Here is a 14,565-nt window from a genome sequence, read left to right as displayed (position 1 = left end):
TCGCGTCTTTCCTGACTAGTAATCTTCCTTTACTTCCCTCAGATCCATGAAACATATTCCTCCCTTCAAACTCCTTACTTTGTATTACTCCCGCTTTGCCTGTGTATTGAGGTCCCCTCTTAGTGGTATGATAGTCTAATATCCACGGTAGTAGGTATCTTTCCGTAAATAAGCCCAGTTATCTTCCTCCAGTACGCTGTATCGGTAGTTATCAGACCACGAGAGACAACGGATTTGACCCACGAAACCAATTTCCAACCAGTCCCTGTGGCAGCCGCATTCCTCTATTCCGAGTGCTCATAATACAGATAGTAATTAAGATAATCACCAATGATGTCCGAAACCGGCTCTACTTTTCCTGCAACCAAGGATGCGAGAGCAACTCGTCCACACTATCACGATCATCTTCTCGTCACCGCAACATCTTTGAGATTAAATCCAGAAACCCCTGTTTATCATGCCCCTTCGACATCGAAAAGGAAGCTATCAAGGCTTCCCCTCTCGGGGATCAACTCCGGATATCTAAACTTGCCTGGATCACATTAGCATGTATTTACTACCATTAGAATGAACCATACCTTCGGCATCAAAATATCGAGACCCGTGCTTTGCTTGGAGCAACAGATTCCCCCGGCGGCGGACCCAGTATCGATATAATGCGAGCTAAATGCTTCTCTTCCGAGAAGACGGACGGATCTGATTCTGGCGGATCAAAAGGCCCACTCCCTCTTACAAGATCCAACATCTACTTCCTTATCATTACTTAGAATTCCCTAACAGAAAACGATAAACATACCGCAAGCCCCAAATTCCAAACATCAGCACTACAGCTCCAATCCTCCCCAGAATGACTTCCGGGGTTCGGTACTCATCCGGTTGAATGCGATGAGTATGAGTATGAATCTTAGATCCATCCACCGCTAGTCCGAAATCCGGAATCACTGGCCTCCCTAGATCTCGTACTTCTAAACCAAACTGGTTCCGGGAGAGATAGATTATTCGATCCCCTAGATGTTTCTGAGGTCGAGGGTCGGTCATCTCCTCCTGAGCAACCTCTTCGAGGATAGATGGGTTTCGAAGCGAGAGGAGGATGTTGTCGGGTTTGAGGTCTGGATTTCATCAGAAGGTGTGTTTTTACTCTGGGGTTATAGCTAAGTGCGTGCGGGATGGGATACCTGTATGAATCACCCGACATTGTGAATGCAGATATTCAAGACCCTGTAAGATCATTTCGCACCACCGGTCTCAGAACCTCCAAGGGAAGTTACATTCCCCTCGAACCGTCCGCTGGACCGTCCACAGCGGCTCGCAGAGAGGATATCAAATACCATGCAGAGATGCGTGCCATCTGGGGCCCAGACACGGGAAAGGAATCACGCAACGGGCTGATGAAAGTTCCAGCCTACATGATGCGGATTAGTGCGAGTAATGTGCTCTGTTACGCGGAGATCTCTTTCGGCGTCTTCCGTAGAGGTGTAATTGTTCGTCTTGATTTTTGATCGCTACGTAGCGTGCTGGACGCCAATAGCCCCCTATCATGTTAGTCAACAGCCATGGAAAGCAGCAATAGACGTACTGGTATAAATCACGAGCGAGCCACACCGTGGAACTAGTCCCCCAGTCTAGTTTCGCGGTGAGCTGGTATCGGTTGTGGAGCACTTCGTAGAGATGGATGGGCTGGGTAGAAATGCTTGGGGTTGTAGTGGGGAGCGCATTCTTCTTCCAGCAGTTTCGTCGCTGGGAGAAGCTTGATTGGTATCTTTGGTGGTTTGCAGGGGCGGGATTTGAATAGTCCAAGGAGCGAGCTTCTTTAATGTGCGCAGTGGTGTGGTCATTGTTGGAATAGTATGGTGTATTTATCCCTGGGTGAAACAAACGGCTACAGAGATAGATGGGGGCTGGCGGTGGCGCTCATGCGGTACGGTAAGTACCGTACGGCTAGAATATTCTTCACACTACAGCCTCTTGTGATATTGAATCGACTATTCACGCCGTGTAGAGGGTGAATGGATTATTCGAATCCAGGCATGTCTACAAAGAAGAGGAAGTAGCTAGAGACGGTCGGTAGGTGGTACCGCCGTAGCTAAATATCATGACAGCAATCCTTCTTGTGGTTTTAATTGTAGTCGATGGAAAAGCAGGAAATTAAATAAAGTAGACAAGATCAACACAAACATCAGAATAATCCCCTATCATGAACATCACACTAGTCCAACGCCATAAACACCTGCAACAAATCCCAATACCTCGGCGTTCCCAACCCCGTCACCGGATCCCATCCCTTCTCCGCCGGAAATCCATCCGTGCCACATCCCGGGTTCGATCCGACGGTAATATCATGGAACGCTTCGGGATGCGCATATAAGACAGGGTTGACATACCCGACCGGTGACTTGTTCGCCGCCAACCGCTCCTCGTTAATGCGGGTCAACATGGCTCCAAATGCCGGCGCAGCAGCACTCGTTCCCCCGATCAGGGTGGACTCGCCCTTGTTGTAGATGACCACGTTGTCTGCGATCGCGGAGATATCCGGATATCCCCGACCGATGCGGTTGTAGATTCCCCCGTTGTCGTTGAAGCTGTTGTTGTTGACGCTCTCGTAGTATGGGTAGTCGAGGTCGGCGCGGGAGAAGTACGCTTCGACCGATTGGTTCTGGTACGAAGGCCGGGCGTAGATGTTGCTGAAGCCGCCGCCGGACGGGAACCGCGTGACGGCAATCTCTTGATCTTGACTGGCAGAGGCCCCCAGGGGTAGGTAGGTGCCTCCGACTGCGGTTATGTAGGGACACGTGGCTGGAAAATCCGGGACGAAGACCTGCCCGTCGTCACCGAGGCAGGTATTGTCACTCGCGGAGACACCCGAGTCGCCGGACGCGATGATCACGGAGACACCCTGCAGACCGAGCTTCATGAATTCCTGGCATTGGCGGCGCTGGTAGGCGATCGGAAGGTCGGCTTCGGCAGCGCCGTAGGAGATGGAGATTACGTTTGTCGGCTTGTAGACGCCGCATTGCTTTTGGCCTTTGTAGCCGCCTGGGGCTGGGTCTGGGTAGGGAGGGTCCAAAGAGGAAGACTCGTCGCAGTATGAGCCGTCGATGGCGTAGAGGAAGTTGTTCAGGAAGCCCAAGTAGGTGTAGTCGTTTTCATACACGGGGTCGTCGGTTTGGAAGAGGACACTGTTCTGCGGCCAGATGATTGGATAGGAGATCTGAAAGTCCAGGTCGGATTCAGTGCCGGCGTTGATGACGTCGGTAGGGGCTACAGCACCGTCAATGGCCTCGAGGATAGGGTGAGTGCCTTGAGGGATGTCACTGGAACGATTAGCTGTGTCTGGAAGAGTGACGATGAGAGTACCTGGCGAGACTGGAGAAGAACAAGTCGAGATCCTCCTGGCTGTATACATCCCCTAAATCTTCGTAGATGCCAAGTTCGTTGCCCTCGGTGGCGGTGGTTCCTTTGGTGATGTTGTACATGGCTGAAAGGTTAGCCTAGTAGATGAAAGCTGGATGAACGTACCTCGTATGCACTCCGGCGTCACAGCGATATCACAGTATGCTAGAGGGTTGTCGAAAAGCTTGGAAATGGCAATCGGCAGCGCTCCAAGCAGTGGAGGCAGGTTTCCAAAGGAGCGTTTTGCAGCACTTCTCTTCTTAGAGCGCGTGCCGCGTAGTTCCAGCATCTTCACACCCGGTGTGATGTAGTCAATGTGCTCTTGGATGGATTCAGGAACATAGTATCTAAATGGTCAGCGGTGCCACGTTTTATCGGGTGTGGCTTACTCATGGCAGGTGACATGGGAGCGTCCTGTGTCGGCGTGCTCATAAATGTAGTATTCTGTCTGCAGGAGCTGCTCGACCTCCGCAGCACTGGCGTCAAACCGCAGCCATTGCTTGTTGTAGGACTGCGATATGCGGCTGGGAGCAATGCCAGCAGACTCGAGCCAGGATCTAACTGTCTCGACGGTTTCCATGGACGGGGCAAACAGATCGTGCACTTCCTCCGTGGAGAGGTGCTGTCCGTAGCGGGAAGAGTGTGGATGAGACCTGAGTTGTCAGCTACGCTCTTCTGAGTAGATAAAAAAACTTACACCTCCATTAGCAGGTCATGACCACGGTCCAAGTTGGACTGGGTCAGACCAATCCGCATGGGCAAGAGGGCATCTTCATGAAGCCGCCTTTCCTCTATCCAGCCACTAGGCAATGCGTCTCGCCGTTCATGAACAACATAGCTAGGAGGGGTCGGACTAGCCAGAACAGCCGTCACACCAAGAAGGAATAGAGAGGCTCGCATTTTGACGGGCAGCAAGACAAGCGTAGCGTGCGCAGAATCCTGCGAGGCAGAGGCCGGAGATATATGCTGGCGATAAGCACGCCGCTGATCGCTTTTCACCGAGACATTGCTATTGACCATCTGTGATCCGTAGCAATCGACGGCACTAGTACATACCCCTCAGACTAGTGACGAGGAATTTCCGACGCAGTTAGGTCAGGGACTAGAGCCTGATAAGAACTCACTGGCACCATCGCCAATGAGGGATAGTCTCGTGCAGATCGAACGATCAAGCTCCGCCGTCTGTCGGCGTCAGTTGCTGCTATTGTGCTTAGCCAAAGGCTATTGCGGACGTCCATGAAGGCCGAGTGCATCTTGCGCTGATGATGGAATTGACGCAACTTAAATGTGATCTTCCTTGGTCATGATGGTGTGACCATCAGGCGTTATGATTCAGACTGCGAATTTCAGCCTGCCGTTGCCCTGTTTCAGCTGCGGTCAACGTGGTTCGTGCAACCGCACAAGAACAATGCCAATGACTGGCATCGAACAATAGCCAGGACGTAGGAGAAATAGTGGGTGGGGGGAGGATGAAGTGGAGGAAGTGAAGTGGAGGGATCGGCTGATGCCTCCACTAGTGTGGGTTGGCTCAGCTCGAGGGTCGATCGCTTCGGAGTCGGACAATCCAGTCGGAGTTGAAGATCTACTAATGTATTTTTCCTTTGATGTCATGTTGGTGCATTGTAGGAAGACAGATGCTAGATATAGCTAATTGACATCAGAAGCAGCACTCTTGAACCAACCCAACGGAGTATTTTGTCCAACAAGATACAGTCAAACACATGTCGTACCAAGACCACAGTGCATACAGATTCATCCCATCTCTGCTTTGCCCCACTCCGTGGATCAATAACTCCATATCACACCTCCATGTAACTCTATCCACCTAGTGTAGGATCTTATGACATCACACCAATACATCATGCTCAGTCCAACTGCAAGGACCGCTCTGTCAGCTTTGAATCGATCCCCTCTCCTTCTTCCACAGTGGTTTCAGTTGACACATTATCAAGTCCCGTCTGTGGATCCTCCAGGCTCAGCAGGGGAATTAAATTGTCCACACAGAGCACGGCGGTGTTGATGGAGCCGAGCTGGTCCTGAGTGCCTTCATGAACGAGGTCTGTCTCGTCGGTGGGGTAGTTGTCAGCAGACATGGGAGGATTCGCATCCGAGGTCTCGGTGGAAGGGATCTCGCTGGGGGTTGTGGGTGTGGTGGTGCCGTTGACCGGGACGGTGGTATCCTGGTGCGGGTCGAGATTGTTCATGGTGGAAGGTTTGCTGTCTTGGTGAGATGGCGATGGATAGGAAGGGGAGGGGACTTACTTTGTTTCGCTCGCTGATTCAGTGCAAAGTCTGGAGTTGATAGCCACGCAGGTCTTGAGAACGAAGCGTGAAGCGGATGAGAGTCGGATGCATACGGGGGGTGGAATGTCACAGTCGCCGCAGTAGCCGTGAATAGGGCGATGAATGGATGTTATATTCACCTCGTGATGACTGGTAATTGTCCTGGATTCATATAAATGAGGTGCTGTGTGGCTCTTAATTCCCTTCGCAAACCCGCCGCCGGTGATCAAAGGAAGATGCCGGTCATTTGTAGGAATCTGGAGCCGTGTAGGCATCAAAGTGTCTTGGTAATGGACAAATCCCGCAAGATTAGCTTGGTCTGTAGAAGCATTCCCCATGGCTTTCTGAGTACGAGAATTCCGAAGAGATGTTCCTTGCCAGTTATTTCCTGACTCAAAACTCCATATGTTCGTATGTATAGGATTTCGGAGACATACCATATCGCCAAGTTTTCATAAAAATTTACCTAGCAGACAAGAGTTCCCTCGGACTGACAATACCGTGCACAAAGCCCCTGAACAAAGAAGCTCGGTCGGTCTATCCCTTTTGTTTGCAGCAAGATTCCTCTCCCAGGAAATTCCCTATACGATGAACACCCAAACTTGCTTTCCCACGTACTCATTTCGAGCCCCTGGCGCTTATTTCAGATCGCTTACGGTCAGTGGCACTATAAACATTAGTAATAGTCGCGTTGTCTCTCATTCAAAAAGCCTCTTAATGGTATGGCAATCATGGACAGTATCCCGCGAAAAAAATTCTATTATTGGAGAATATATGGACATGCTCCGCTTTTGACTTTCACAGTATGGCTCTGATGGGTTTGTAGAAAGGCATAAAAGCCTGATCCTTGACCTGAGTGTAACCAAACAGGTCACAGGCCTTCATTCTACTACCAACTGCCTTGAAGGCTTACCCTATCATTAACCAAATAGCTCAGTTGACTGGAACTGGGTGTCCCTGCGAGTTACATACGAATCCCCTCGACTTAGTGGTCAACCTTCGAAGTTCGGCGGAGTAAAACCACTAACCGTCCTCGTTCCAAAGACTCTTTCCCACCCAAGGACCTGATAGATACATCTGTCATCCTGCCAAAATGACAGAGAAGGTATTCATCGGAGGTCTAGACAGGCTCCACGTGGTGCACAACCTGTGGACACGGTCCACAATCGCATCACCCGAATATGACGAAGAAGAACCATGGACACTGATCGAGGAAGTAGACTCCTCACCCAGCTCTGACGATCCCTACGAGAACGTCAAACGGCCATACGAGCAAGTCGTGCGTTGCATACTGCGGAAACTCGCCGCCGTCGACATTGCATCCGACGAGTGCATAACTGGTTCCGCCTCACCCGAGCTCAACGTTCTAGAAGCCCGAGATCAATGCGAGAACAGCCAATTCAAGCTCGGAACCCTACAGGGCAGGGTCATGAGATGTGATTTGTCTGAGGAGTGGGTGGATCCTACTGGATATGACGAACATAACGGGCCGGGGGCATTTGCTGAGGTTGTTGCTGGAACTATGCAGGAGAAGGTCTCCATCAAAGGGTTGGATAAATATGAACTGGCGCATGCGTTGTGGGAGCGGTCACGTCCGATCCTCAAGGTGAATGTGGAGCTCCCTTATGATGCAGTGGTAGCTAGACGGTTGTGCGATAAGCATCGGTTTAACCTCGTTTATTTCCAAGGGAAGGTGATTAATTGTGATCTGTCCCGGGAGTCGGTGGATTGTTGGGTGTACGATAGTATTAATGGACGGGGAGCATTTGCACAGGTGGTGGAATGTATGCAGCGGGGGCGTCTGATTGAAGAATCGGTGGAGGATGTGTCCATCCACGGTCTGGATAAGCATGAGCTGGTCCGGGCGTTGTGGATGAGGTCGAATCCCTCTCGGTTCTATGCCATGTGTGGGGTTCCGGTTCCGGAGTTTGATGACGAGGCAGCTCGAGCGGATTCAAAGGGGCTGAATTTCAACTTTCGATTTCTTCAGGGCCGAATCATGAAATGTGATCTGTCTGGGGATACGGCCAGCCCTTGGGGATACGACAGGTACACGGAGAAGGGGGTGTTTGCAAGGGTTGTGGAAGATCTCCGGAACACTCTTCACAACTAGTATAGAGTACATTGGTTGTTTGGGAGGGTTGTTGGGGAACTCAGGGAAGAGAATCGGTGCAAGGATACTACTGCTGCTCTTGGGGAGGATTGTGGTGTGCGTGGTGGTGCTGAGGGGGATATGGGGAAGAGAGAACGAGCCTGGGTGTTGAGTCATTGCTTTTAGTTATGTTGTTAATTTGGTCGCTCTTTTGAATGAAACATCACTTGCTTGGTTGGGTTTGAGGTCAAAAACGAATCACAATGGTAATTGGGATTACTGAGAATAAACTGTATCTGGAGATGTATACTGATTGTTATCTGGGGCGAGCATTGCTGAGGCACTGCATCCAGTGCGGTCATTGATGTGATTTAGTATCATGCGCTGGCGATGGTGATCAAGAATTATTGAGAGTGAAGCAACTCTGTTGAGGCAGACTACTGCAAGCCGAAGATAAGGCACGGGGAATGAGATGATTCTGGTTCACGAAAAATGTCCACACATATATCGTATTGAATATATAGTAGGCAACCTATCGACATCACATTACGCGTAATATTTTCTCATCACTCCACTATACAGACAGATTCGCATCCCACACCTGGTATCTCAAGCAACCTTATCCCCAGTAGTAACCTCTTCATGAACAACCTGGCCACCCGCCACCCGCTTCTCCTCGTCAAAACCAACTTGCTCAATCATCGCAGCACGAGAGAACTCGTTCTTGGTCTTCCAGGCCGGCGTACCGATGTAGGGAATACCATTCGGGTCCGTGAAGATGGCCTCGACCTCCTCCAGGGTCTTGCCGGTGGTCTCGGGGAAGAAGAAGAAGATGTGGAGGAACATGGCGGTACAGAAGACACCAAAGAGGATATAGACCTTCCACTGAATGTTGACAAAGGCCGGAGGCACAAAGTAGCTCAGGGCGAAGTTAAAGGCCCAGTTGGCCGAGGTGCAAAGGGCGGTGGCCTTGCCACGCACGCGCAGGGGGAACAGCTCCGGGGGATACACCCAGCTGGCCGGGCCGAACGAAATGGCGTACGAGGCCACGAACAGATAGGTACAGGCAATGACGGCCTTGCTGGCCGGGCCTTCAATAACCCAGGACTCAGCTTCGACGTGATTGAGACCGCCGGGAGGAGCAGGGTGACCATAGCTGGCCATCAGACCGGCATTGGCGTACATCCAGATCATCATGAAGAGGGACCCCAGGAGGAAGGTCGGACGACGACCCCATCGGTCTCCCCAGATCAGGGCCGGGACGGTCATGCAGACGTTGATCACGTACTGAATACTGGAGGAGATCAGGTTGTTGTTTCCCTTCAGGCCGGCCATGGCGAAGACGTAGGTAATATAATACACTAGAAGCAGTTAGCCATGATGACTCGCCCAGCCAGCAGAAAGACCTACTCATGACGTTCATGCCAGTCAGCTGGGACCAGATCTGAACAAAAATTCCCACATGGGTGCGGTTGATCATGTTGGGCTTGAAGAGTTCAAGGTAGGTGACATCAGCGTTGGCACGCTCGAACTCGCACATGCCCTTGATCTCTTCGAATTCGCGCTGCACGAAGGGGGAGTCGGGGTCGCCTTGGCCGTGCACGAGGGTCAGGACGGCGTGGCATTCCTCCCACCGGTCGTTGCGCGCCAGCCAACGAGGAGACTCGGGCAGGAACAACATGCCCAGGAACAACAGAATGGCAGGGATCATTTGCAGGCCCCAGGGGATACGGAAGGCGGCCGTGCCCTTGATGTAGCTGCAGCCGTAGGAGAGGCTAATTGACTGTAAGAATATGACAGCGACACTGGTGGAGCTCGACCTACTAGAACATGATCAAGATACCCCAGGTGATGGCCCATTGCTGCAGACCGACGACACGGCCACGCTTGGTGGGAGGAGCCTATCCGGTTAGCAGGTCACGTAGCCAAAGGAATCGTGCTACTTACAATCTCCGAAATGTACACCGGTACCTGAGCCGAGCAGATACCAACACTCAGGCCGTTGATGACACGGCCGACGATCAACATGGGAATGTTCTGAGAGGCACAGACAATGATGGATCCAATGCACCTAGGAGGTCATGATCAGTAACGAGCATCAGATACAAGGAGGGTGAGGGATGTACCAGATGACCGAACCGATCTGAATCGAAGTTCGACGGCCGAGCTTATCCGAGATGAAACCCGACAGCAACGAGCCCAGCCAGGAACCTCCGGCCATGGAGGCGGTGATACCACCCTGCACATCTGCACTGGGGCCCTTACACACCCGGTTACCGTTGTCGTCGTACTCCAAAGGACCCTGGTTGAAATAGCAGAGATAGGCATCGGTTTCAATGATCGCAGACATCGACGAGATATCAAAACCGAACAGACCACCGCCCACAACGGCGATGGCCGCAATGAAGTAAAGATTGCCGATGGCCATGATGCAAGTTGATCCCACTCACAGCAGTAGAAGTGAATCTGACGGGACACCACCGAAGAGGGAAAAAGAGAAACGCAGGAGTACCCGGGGAAAAGACGGGGATTTAAAAGAACGGGGACCCGGGATGGCACCAGAGGAAATGGGGGGAAGGGGACGACGAGCCGAAATCCGACCACTGAGACAGGAGGGAAAGCCACGGCGTCAACACCACAGCAGCCATGATGGCCGGGTGAATCGCCAAACCTAAAGGGTGGTAGAGGCTGTCCCGACCCGAGTCGCACGGGGAAGCAGACCCATGCCAGGGGAAATTAGCCCGACCCCTACTAGCGGAGAGACAGGCAGATGCGGTTAGAGTGCAGTCAGCCTGACTAGCGATTGGATGCATGCAGCGAGTGGCGGTCCACAGGAAGCTGACATGGAGGAGGAGCCCATGGGTCTTCGGCTGGCCGTGAGTCCATCCGTCGCATGGAAAAAACCGGGGCGGCACATGGTCTGGAGAATGGAGTCATGGAGTGGTCATGGATCGAGCGATCAGGAGGCGGGCCATGACATCGCGACTCAGCTTCATGGCATTGCATCGGGGGCCCCGGATGTGACCCTAGACGGGCAGCGAGCCGCAGCCGTCGACGGCTTCACGAATCACGGTAAACATCAGACCAGAAGTCAGGGCAACCCTGAACCGAAGACGGGTCACCCGAGGGTCGGAGGCCGCGGCGAAGCGTGGGCGTGGAGGGGAAAAGTGGAGGATTCCGGGGATTGAGTGGATCGGCATCGTGTCTTCCTTTCCCGGCTATGGCGTGTCTGGTTGGGCCGATTCATCTGGCCTGCCTGGAGCGGTCCGAGAAACAAATCCGAATCGATCCAGGATGCCGGTCAGCGAGGCAATAATGCCAGCGGGATGATGCAGCGTCTGTGCGACGGTCAATAACGCGATGCAGACCGGTTTTGATACCCAGACACCGTTTGGGGGATGGGTTGATCGGTGAAGAGCGTTGAGGAGGGAGATGTGTGGAGGAGCCTGAGGTGCCCCGGACCCAACCCGGTTCCCCAGAGCACATGACCGCCCGTCCCTCAGGCGCCGAGGCCTTAAACCCTAATCGGGCCTACTCTGACTTTCAGGGTCTTGGCTGGATGCCCTAGGCCCGGAGCGGCTAGCCCCGTCGGGTTGGGCCAGAACGCGGGCCAATCATCCCCCAGTTCCTAAGTGATCCCCACGGGCAGCTGGTCCTACGGAATCCCTCGACCAGAACTGCGACAGGAACAGGGGTGGGCAGCCATCAACAAGGACATTCCCGTTAGAGGCCACCACCAGCGGGATGGCGACCACTCGGCTGGCTCTCGCTTACCGACTGCTCGTTACTAAATCCCTCAACCCGACGCAACCCTCAATTCCCCGGCCCCCGCGACCTCACCTGATGAATTCGACCAGGCCATGGATATTACCCGGCGCCCCCATTTTAACCATCGCCAAGGACTAACGGCCTCTTCAAATTTTTTACGCCGCTTCTCCTCGGCCTCTCCTCCCCACTGATTCGTGGATTTTCTCCGTCCGTGGCGGGCTGTTCCAATGAGCCTGGGGCAGGCCAGCCTTCCCCACTGTATCCATTACTCAACGAAGGAGTCGTTACTCGTTCGGCCAAAAATTTCGGTGGATGGCGAAACACGCCGGGAAAGATGAATCTGGCAAAAGGGCCAACGGCAAATGCAATTCCAAGTAATCTCACGTGCGTGTATATACGAACAATGTCATTATCATTACGGGGGCAGGAGCAGACCTGGTCTGCTGCGGTGCACGGGAGCCAAACACGGAAATCAAGAAATCTACTCGGGTCATGCAGGGCAGCCAGCCCTAATTACCCGGCTGCCCATCCAACGGCCTGACCCCGGCTCACACCAACTCCCACTGCGCGATGCCGGCATAGCTCGTCGCCACCCGACCAACCTGCGCCCGATATTCCTCCGCTGTCACCCCGCGCGCGTCCTCCCGATCCCCGAGCTTGGTCAACACCATCAACTGCAGCTTCTGGCCCGGCGCTCCCAGCATCCTGGCATCCGGGACGTCCACATACCAGACATCTCCCCCGCCGTTGGCTCCCGCTCCCCGGAAATGCGTGAGCAAAAGATTCTCCTTCTTGCGCCCATCCACCCCGTGCGTCATCAGCAGGAACAGCCCGGGCTGGGCCCGGGTGTGATACTCCAGGGTCCAGTGCTCGCAAATCAGGCCAAACTGGAAACGCATCGGGCCTCCCTGGTGGATGGAGATCTGCTTGGCAGCCGGGAGGAAGGAGCGCCTTCCAATGCCGTGCTTGTCGGCGTCATTGAAAATCACGGGCTGCTCAGCACACAGAGGTGACGCCGGGTTCCCCAGGAGGTACTCCTCCCAGCTGATCTCGGGACGCCCATCATCCCGATAGAACTGGGTGGGGTCGGTGGGGAAGTGCCTCAAGCCCATCTCATCGTTGGTGTTGGTGAACATGGCTGGGTTGAACTTCGCAACGTAGGGCTGCCCCGGGCCGTTGATGAACCCTGCGCCCCAGCATGCGTCGACGAGTTTCCATTGCCCATGGTCAATCCTGACCACGTTCCAGGCATGACCAGCTCGGACGGGAGGAAGTGCAGAGCCGGGGACAGGCTCCTGAAACCCATAACCCTTGCCGTGACCAGAGATGGTCTTGGCCTCCATGCCGGCTTCAGTAGCAAGCGCAGTAAACAGCCCGGCGTACCCCGCACATACCGCCAACCCAGATGCCAGCGTGCGGGCTGGAGTCGCCGCCTCTACCCGATTGTTAAAGAAGGCCTCGGTGTCATACTTGACATTGTGGTGGAGCCACGTGAAGATAACTCGAGCTTTGTCCGTGAGCGAGGGGAACGGGCCCGTCAGCTCCCTCGCCAGCCAGCCCAAATCGTGGGTCGGAAGAGACTCGCGTGGGTATTGAGCCGCATGGGCATCGGGGGCCGAGAAGTCGCGGCATTTCAAGCAAGCGATGGTCGGCGGCACGGCTAGCGGATTGGGCGCATACATACGAGGTTTCGTGGCTTGAATCTTGGAAAGATCCGGTCGCGAGGCCAACGGAACAGGCGGAGGCACCCCATTGGCGCTGGGCTCGGAGGATGTTCCATTGGTGTTACCGAAATTCTTGTTAATTGCGGCGAACCCGGATTGCTTGAGTTTCCCAAGCGTAGCGTCCGAGGGCATAGGCGGAGGAAGCCTCCGGGCCGGTAGTGGTGGGTTCCTCTCCTCCTCTTCGTTGATACTGGGAGAGTGGTCGATGGGATTCCGAGAGGGTAACCGGGGAGGAAGCCGGGGCCGCTCAGAATCTGTGCTTTCCGCGGAGTAGTTGCTGTGGCTCGATTTGCGCCGCAGGGGCAAACTCGGACGAGGCGGGGACAATTTACTAATGCTCTTCTTAGTCTTGAGCGACGGCCGCGGTGGTGGTTGCGGCTGTCGTTTCGGCGGCAAGGGGGGCAAGTCAGCCTCTCCCCATGCGGGGGGCAGGGAGCGCCCAGGGCCTGCATCGAATGAGGTAGCCGACGTAGATGTTGTGCGTCCAGCACTTGTCGTTGTTGATCTCGATATATCCGATGCCATGGACTCTAGAGAGCCTTTCCGAGAGGGCTGCGTAGGTCTGCGCGGCGGGAGAGCTGGGCGCTGCTGGTCGGAGGGCTTGCGAGCTGGCAAAGGAGGGGGCGTCTTGTATTTCGCAGGTGCTGGTGCTGGTGCCGTAGAGGGACGTGGGACGGGTCGGGGAGGAACCACATTAAGGGAGGTGGACGAATGACTGTAGATCGAACCATTGCTGCCAGCAGCATGGTTATTGGTGTTGTCGTTGGGAATGGTAGCGGTGGTGAAGGTCTTGGGTCGCGGGGGAGCAGCCGGCCGGATGGGCATTGGAGTGGGCTGAACAAGCACCGGCTCGCTGGCCTCGGTCCCTGCGCTTTGACCAGCAGCTTGCGCCTGTTTCAGCGCCGCGATCCGTTGCTGGATAGACATGACCTGAGGTTCTTCCGCCATGGTGTGATTATGGTTGCGATTACGTGAGTTAGAGAACGGGGGAAGCGAACGAATGGCGATCAAACGGTAATCGTGTCCAGGAACAGATTCCAGTCGATAGCGATGTCAAAATTAAGAGAATTAAGAGGACATGGGAAAGGGTAAAGGAGGAAGAACACCCTCTGGGGCGGAGGTGGTGAAAGAAAGACAGAAAGCAGACTCCAGAGGGAGATTGGGGGCGAGACTTATAGGCCCTGCCTCGGAGGGGAAGAAGGAGAGGAGAAAGCGAGTGGATCGAGAAGTGGGCGAGGCTGTGAAACCAGCCAGGGTGGCTCAGCCTTACGGGTGCCTGAGGTGTGGATCGCCCGCATCAGTCATCCA

At 54.1% G+C, this 14,565-nt stretch overlaps 6 protein-coding genes across 6 annotated transcripts; 1 reads left to right on the top strand and 5 right to left on the bottom strand.

The window, feature by feature from the left end:
* Positions 1-642: 642 nt before the first annotated feature.
* On the bottom strand, positions 643-1,406 carry BO80DRAFT_65367 (uncharacterized protein). The gene is made up of 2 exons (XM_025724677.1): positions 1,176-1,406; positions 643-1,109 (listed from the first exon to the last, which is right to left on the bottom strand). The coding sequence occupies exons 1-2, from the start codon at positions 1,228-1,230 to the stop codon at positions 760-762; spliced, it is 405 nt and encodes a 134-aa protein (XP_025575644.1). The 5' UTR covers positions 1,231-1,406; the 3' UTR covers positions 643-759.
* An 800-nt stretch (positions 1,407-2,206) lies between these two features.
* On the bottom strand, positions 2,207-4,290 carry BO80DRAFT_354988 (S53 family peptidase; the record flags this gene model as incomplete). Its single annotated transcript, XM_025715730.1, has 5 exons — positions 2,207-3,311; positions 3,355-3,475; positions 3,517-3,737; positions 3,780-4,043; positions 4,088-4,290. 5 exons carry the CDS (start codon positions 4,288-4,290, stop codon positions 2,207-2,209), a joined length of 1,914 nt encoding a protein of 637 aa, XP_025575643.1.
* Positions 4,291-5,082: 792 nt separating this feature from the next.
* BO80DRAFT_424869 (uncharacterized protein) lies at positions 5,083-5,820 on the bottom strand. Its single transcript, XM_025719386.1, has one exon. It carries the CDS (start codon positions 5,592-5,594, stop codon positions 5,256-5,258), a length of 339 nt encoding a protein of 112 aa, XP_025575642.1. The 5' UTR covers positions 5,595-5,820; the 3' UTR covers positions 5,083-5,255.
* A 946-nt stretch (positions 5,821-6,766) lies between these two features.
* BO80DRAFT_444758 (uncharacterized protein) lies at positions 6,767-7,786 on the top strand (the record flags this gene model as incomplete). Its single annotated transcript, XM_025721452.1, has 1 exon — positions 6,767-7,786. The coding sequence occupies one exon, from the start codon at positions 6,767-6,769 to the stop codon at positions 7,784-7,786; it is 1,020 nt and encodes a 339-aa protein (XP_025575641.1).
* Positions 7,787-8,374: 588 nt separating this feature from the next.
* On the bottom strand, positions 8,375-10,193 carry BO80DRAFT_355133 (sugar porter family MFS transporter; the record flags this gene model as incomplete). Its single annotated transcript, XM_025715734.1, has 5 exons — positions 8,375-9,126; positions 9,176-9,540; positions 9,590-9,666; positions 9,713-9,836; positions 9,892-10,193. The coding sequence occupies 5 exons, from the start codon at positions 10,191-10,193 to the stop codon at positions 8,375-8,377; spliced, it is 1,620 nt and encodes a 539-aa protein (XP_025575640.1).
* A 1,495-nt stretch (positions 10,194-11,688) lies between these two features.
* BO80DRAFT_64654 (uncharacterized protein) lies at positions 11,689-14,423 on the bottom strand. Its single transcript, XM_025724673.1, has one exon. It carries the CDS (start codon positions 14,203-14,205, stop codon positions 12,082-12,084), a length of 2,124 nt encoding a protein of 707 aa, XP_025575639.1. The 5' UTR covers positions 14,206-14,423; the 3' UTR covers positions 11,689-12,081.
* Between the last annotated feature and the right edge of the window lie 142 nt (positions 14,424-14,565).

Source organism: Aspergillus ibericus, assembly GCF_003184845.1.
Source record: "Aspergillus ibericus CBS 121593 unplaced genomic scaffold BO80scaffold_18, whole genome shotgun sequence".
Taxonomy (NCBI): domain Eukaryota; kingdom Fungi; phylum Ascomycota; class Eurotiomycetes; order Eurotiales; family Aspergillaceae; genus Aspergillus; species Aspergillus ibericus.
The sequence above is the reverse complement of the archived record's forward strand: the minus strand, read 5'-3'. Positions and strand labels throughout refer to the sequence as shown.

Excerpts from the sequence above, each read along its gene's own strand:
- BO80DRAFT_64654 (XM_025724673.1), bottom strand. The coding sequence starts at position 14,205 with ATGGCGGAAGAACCTCAGGTCATGTCTATCCAGCAACGGATCGCGGCG.
- BO80DRAFT_424869 (XM_025719386.1), bottom strand. The coding sequence starts at position 5,594 with ATGAACAATCTCGACCCGCACCAGGATACCACCGTCCCGGTCAACGGC.
- BO80DRAFT_65367 (XM_025724677.1), bottom strand. The coding sequence starts at position 1,230 with ATGATCTTACAGGGTCTTGAATATCTGCATTCACAATGTCGGGTGATT. Across the intron at positions 1,110-1,175 it reads ATGTCGGGTGATTCATACAG|ACCTCAAACCCGACAACATC; the intron begins GTATCCCATCCC and ends GATGAAATCCAG.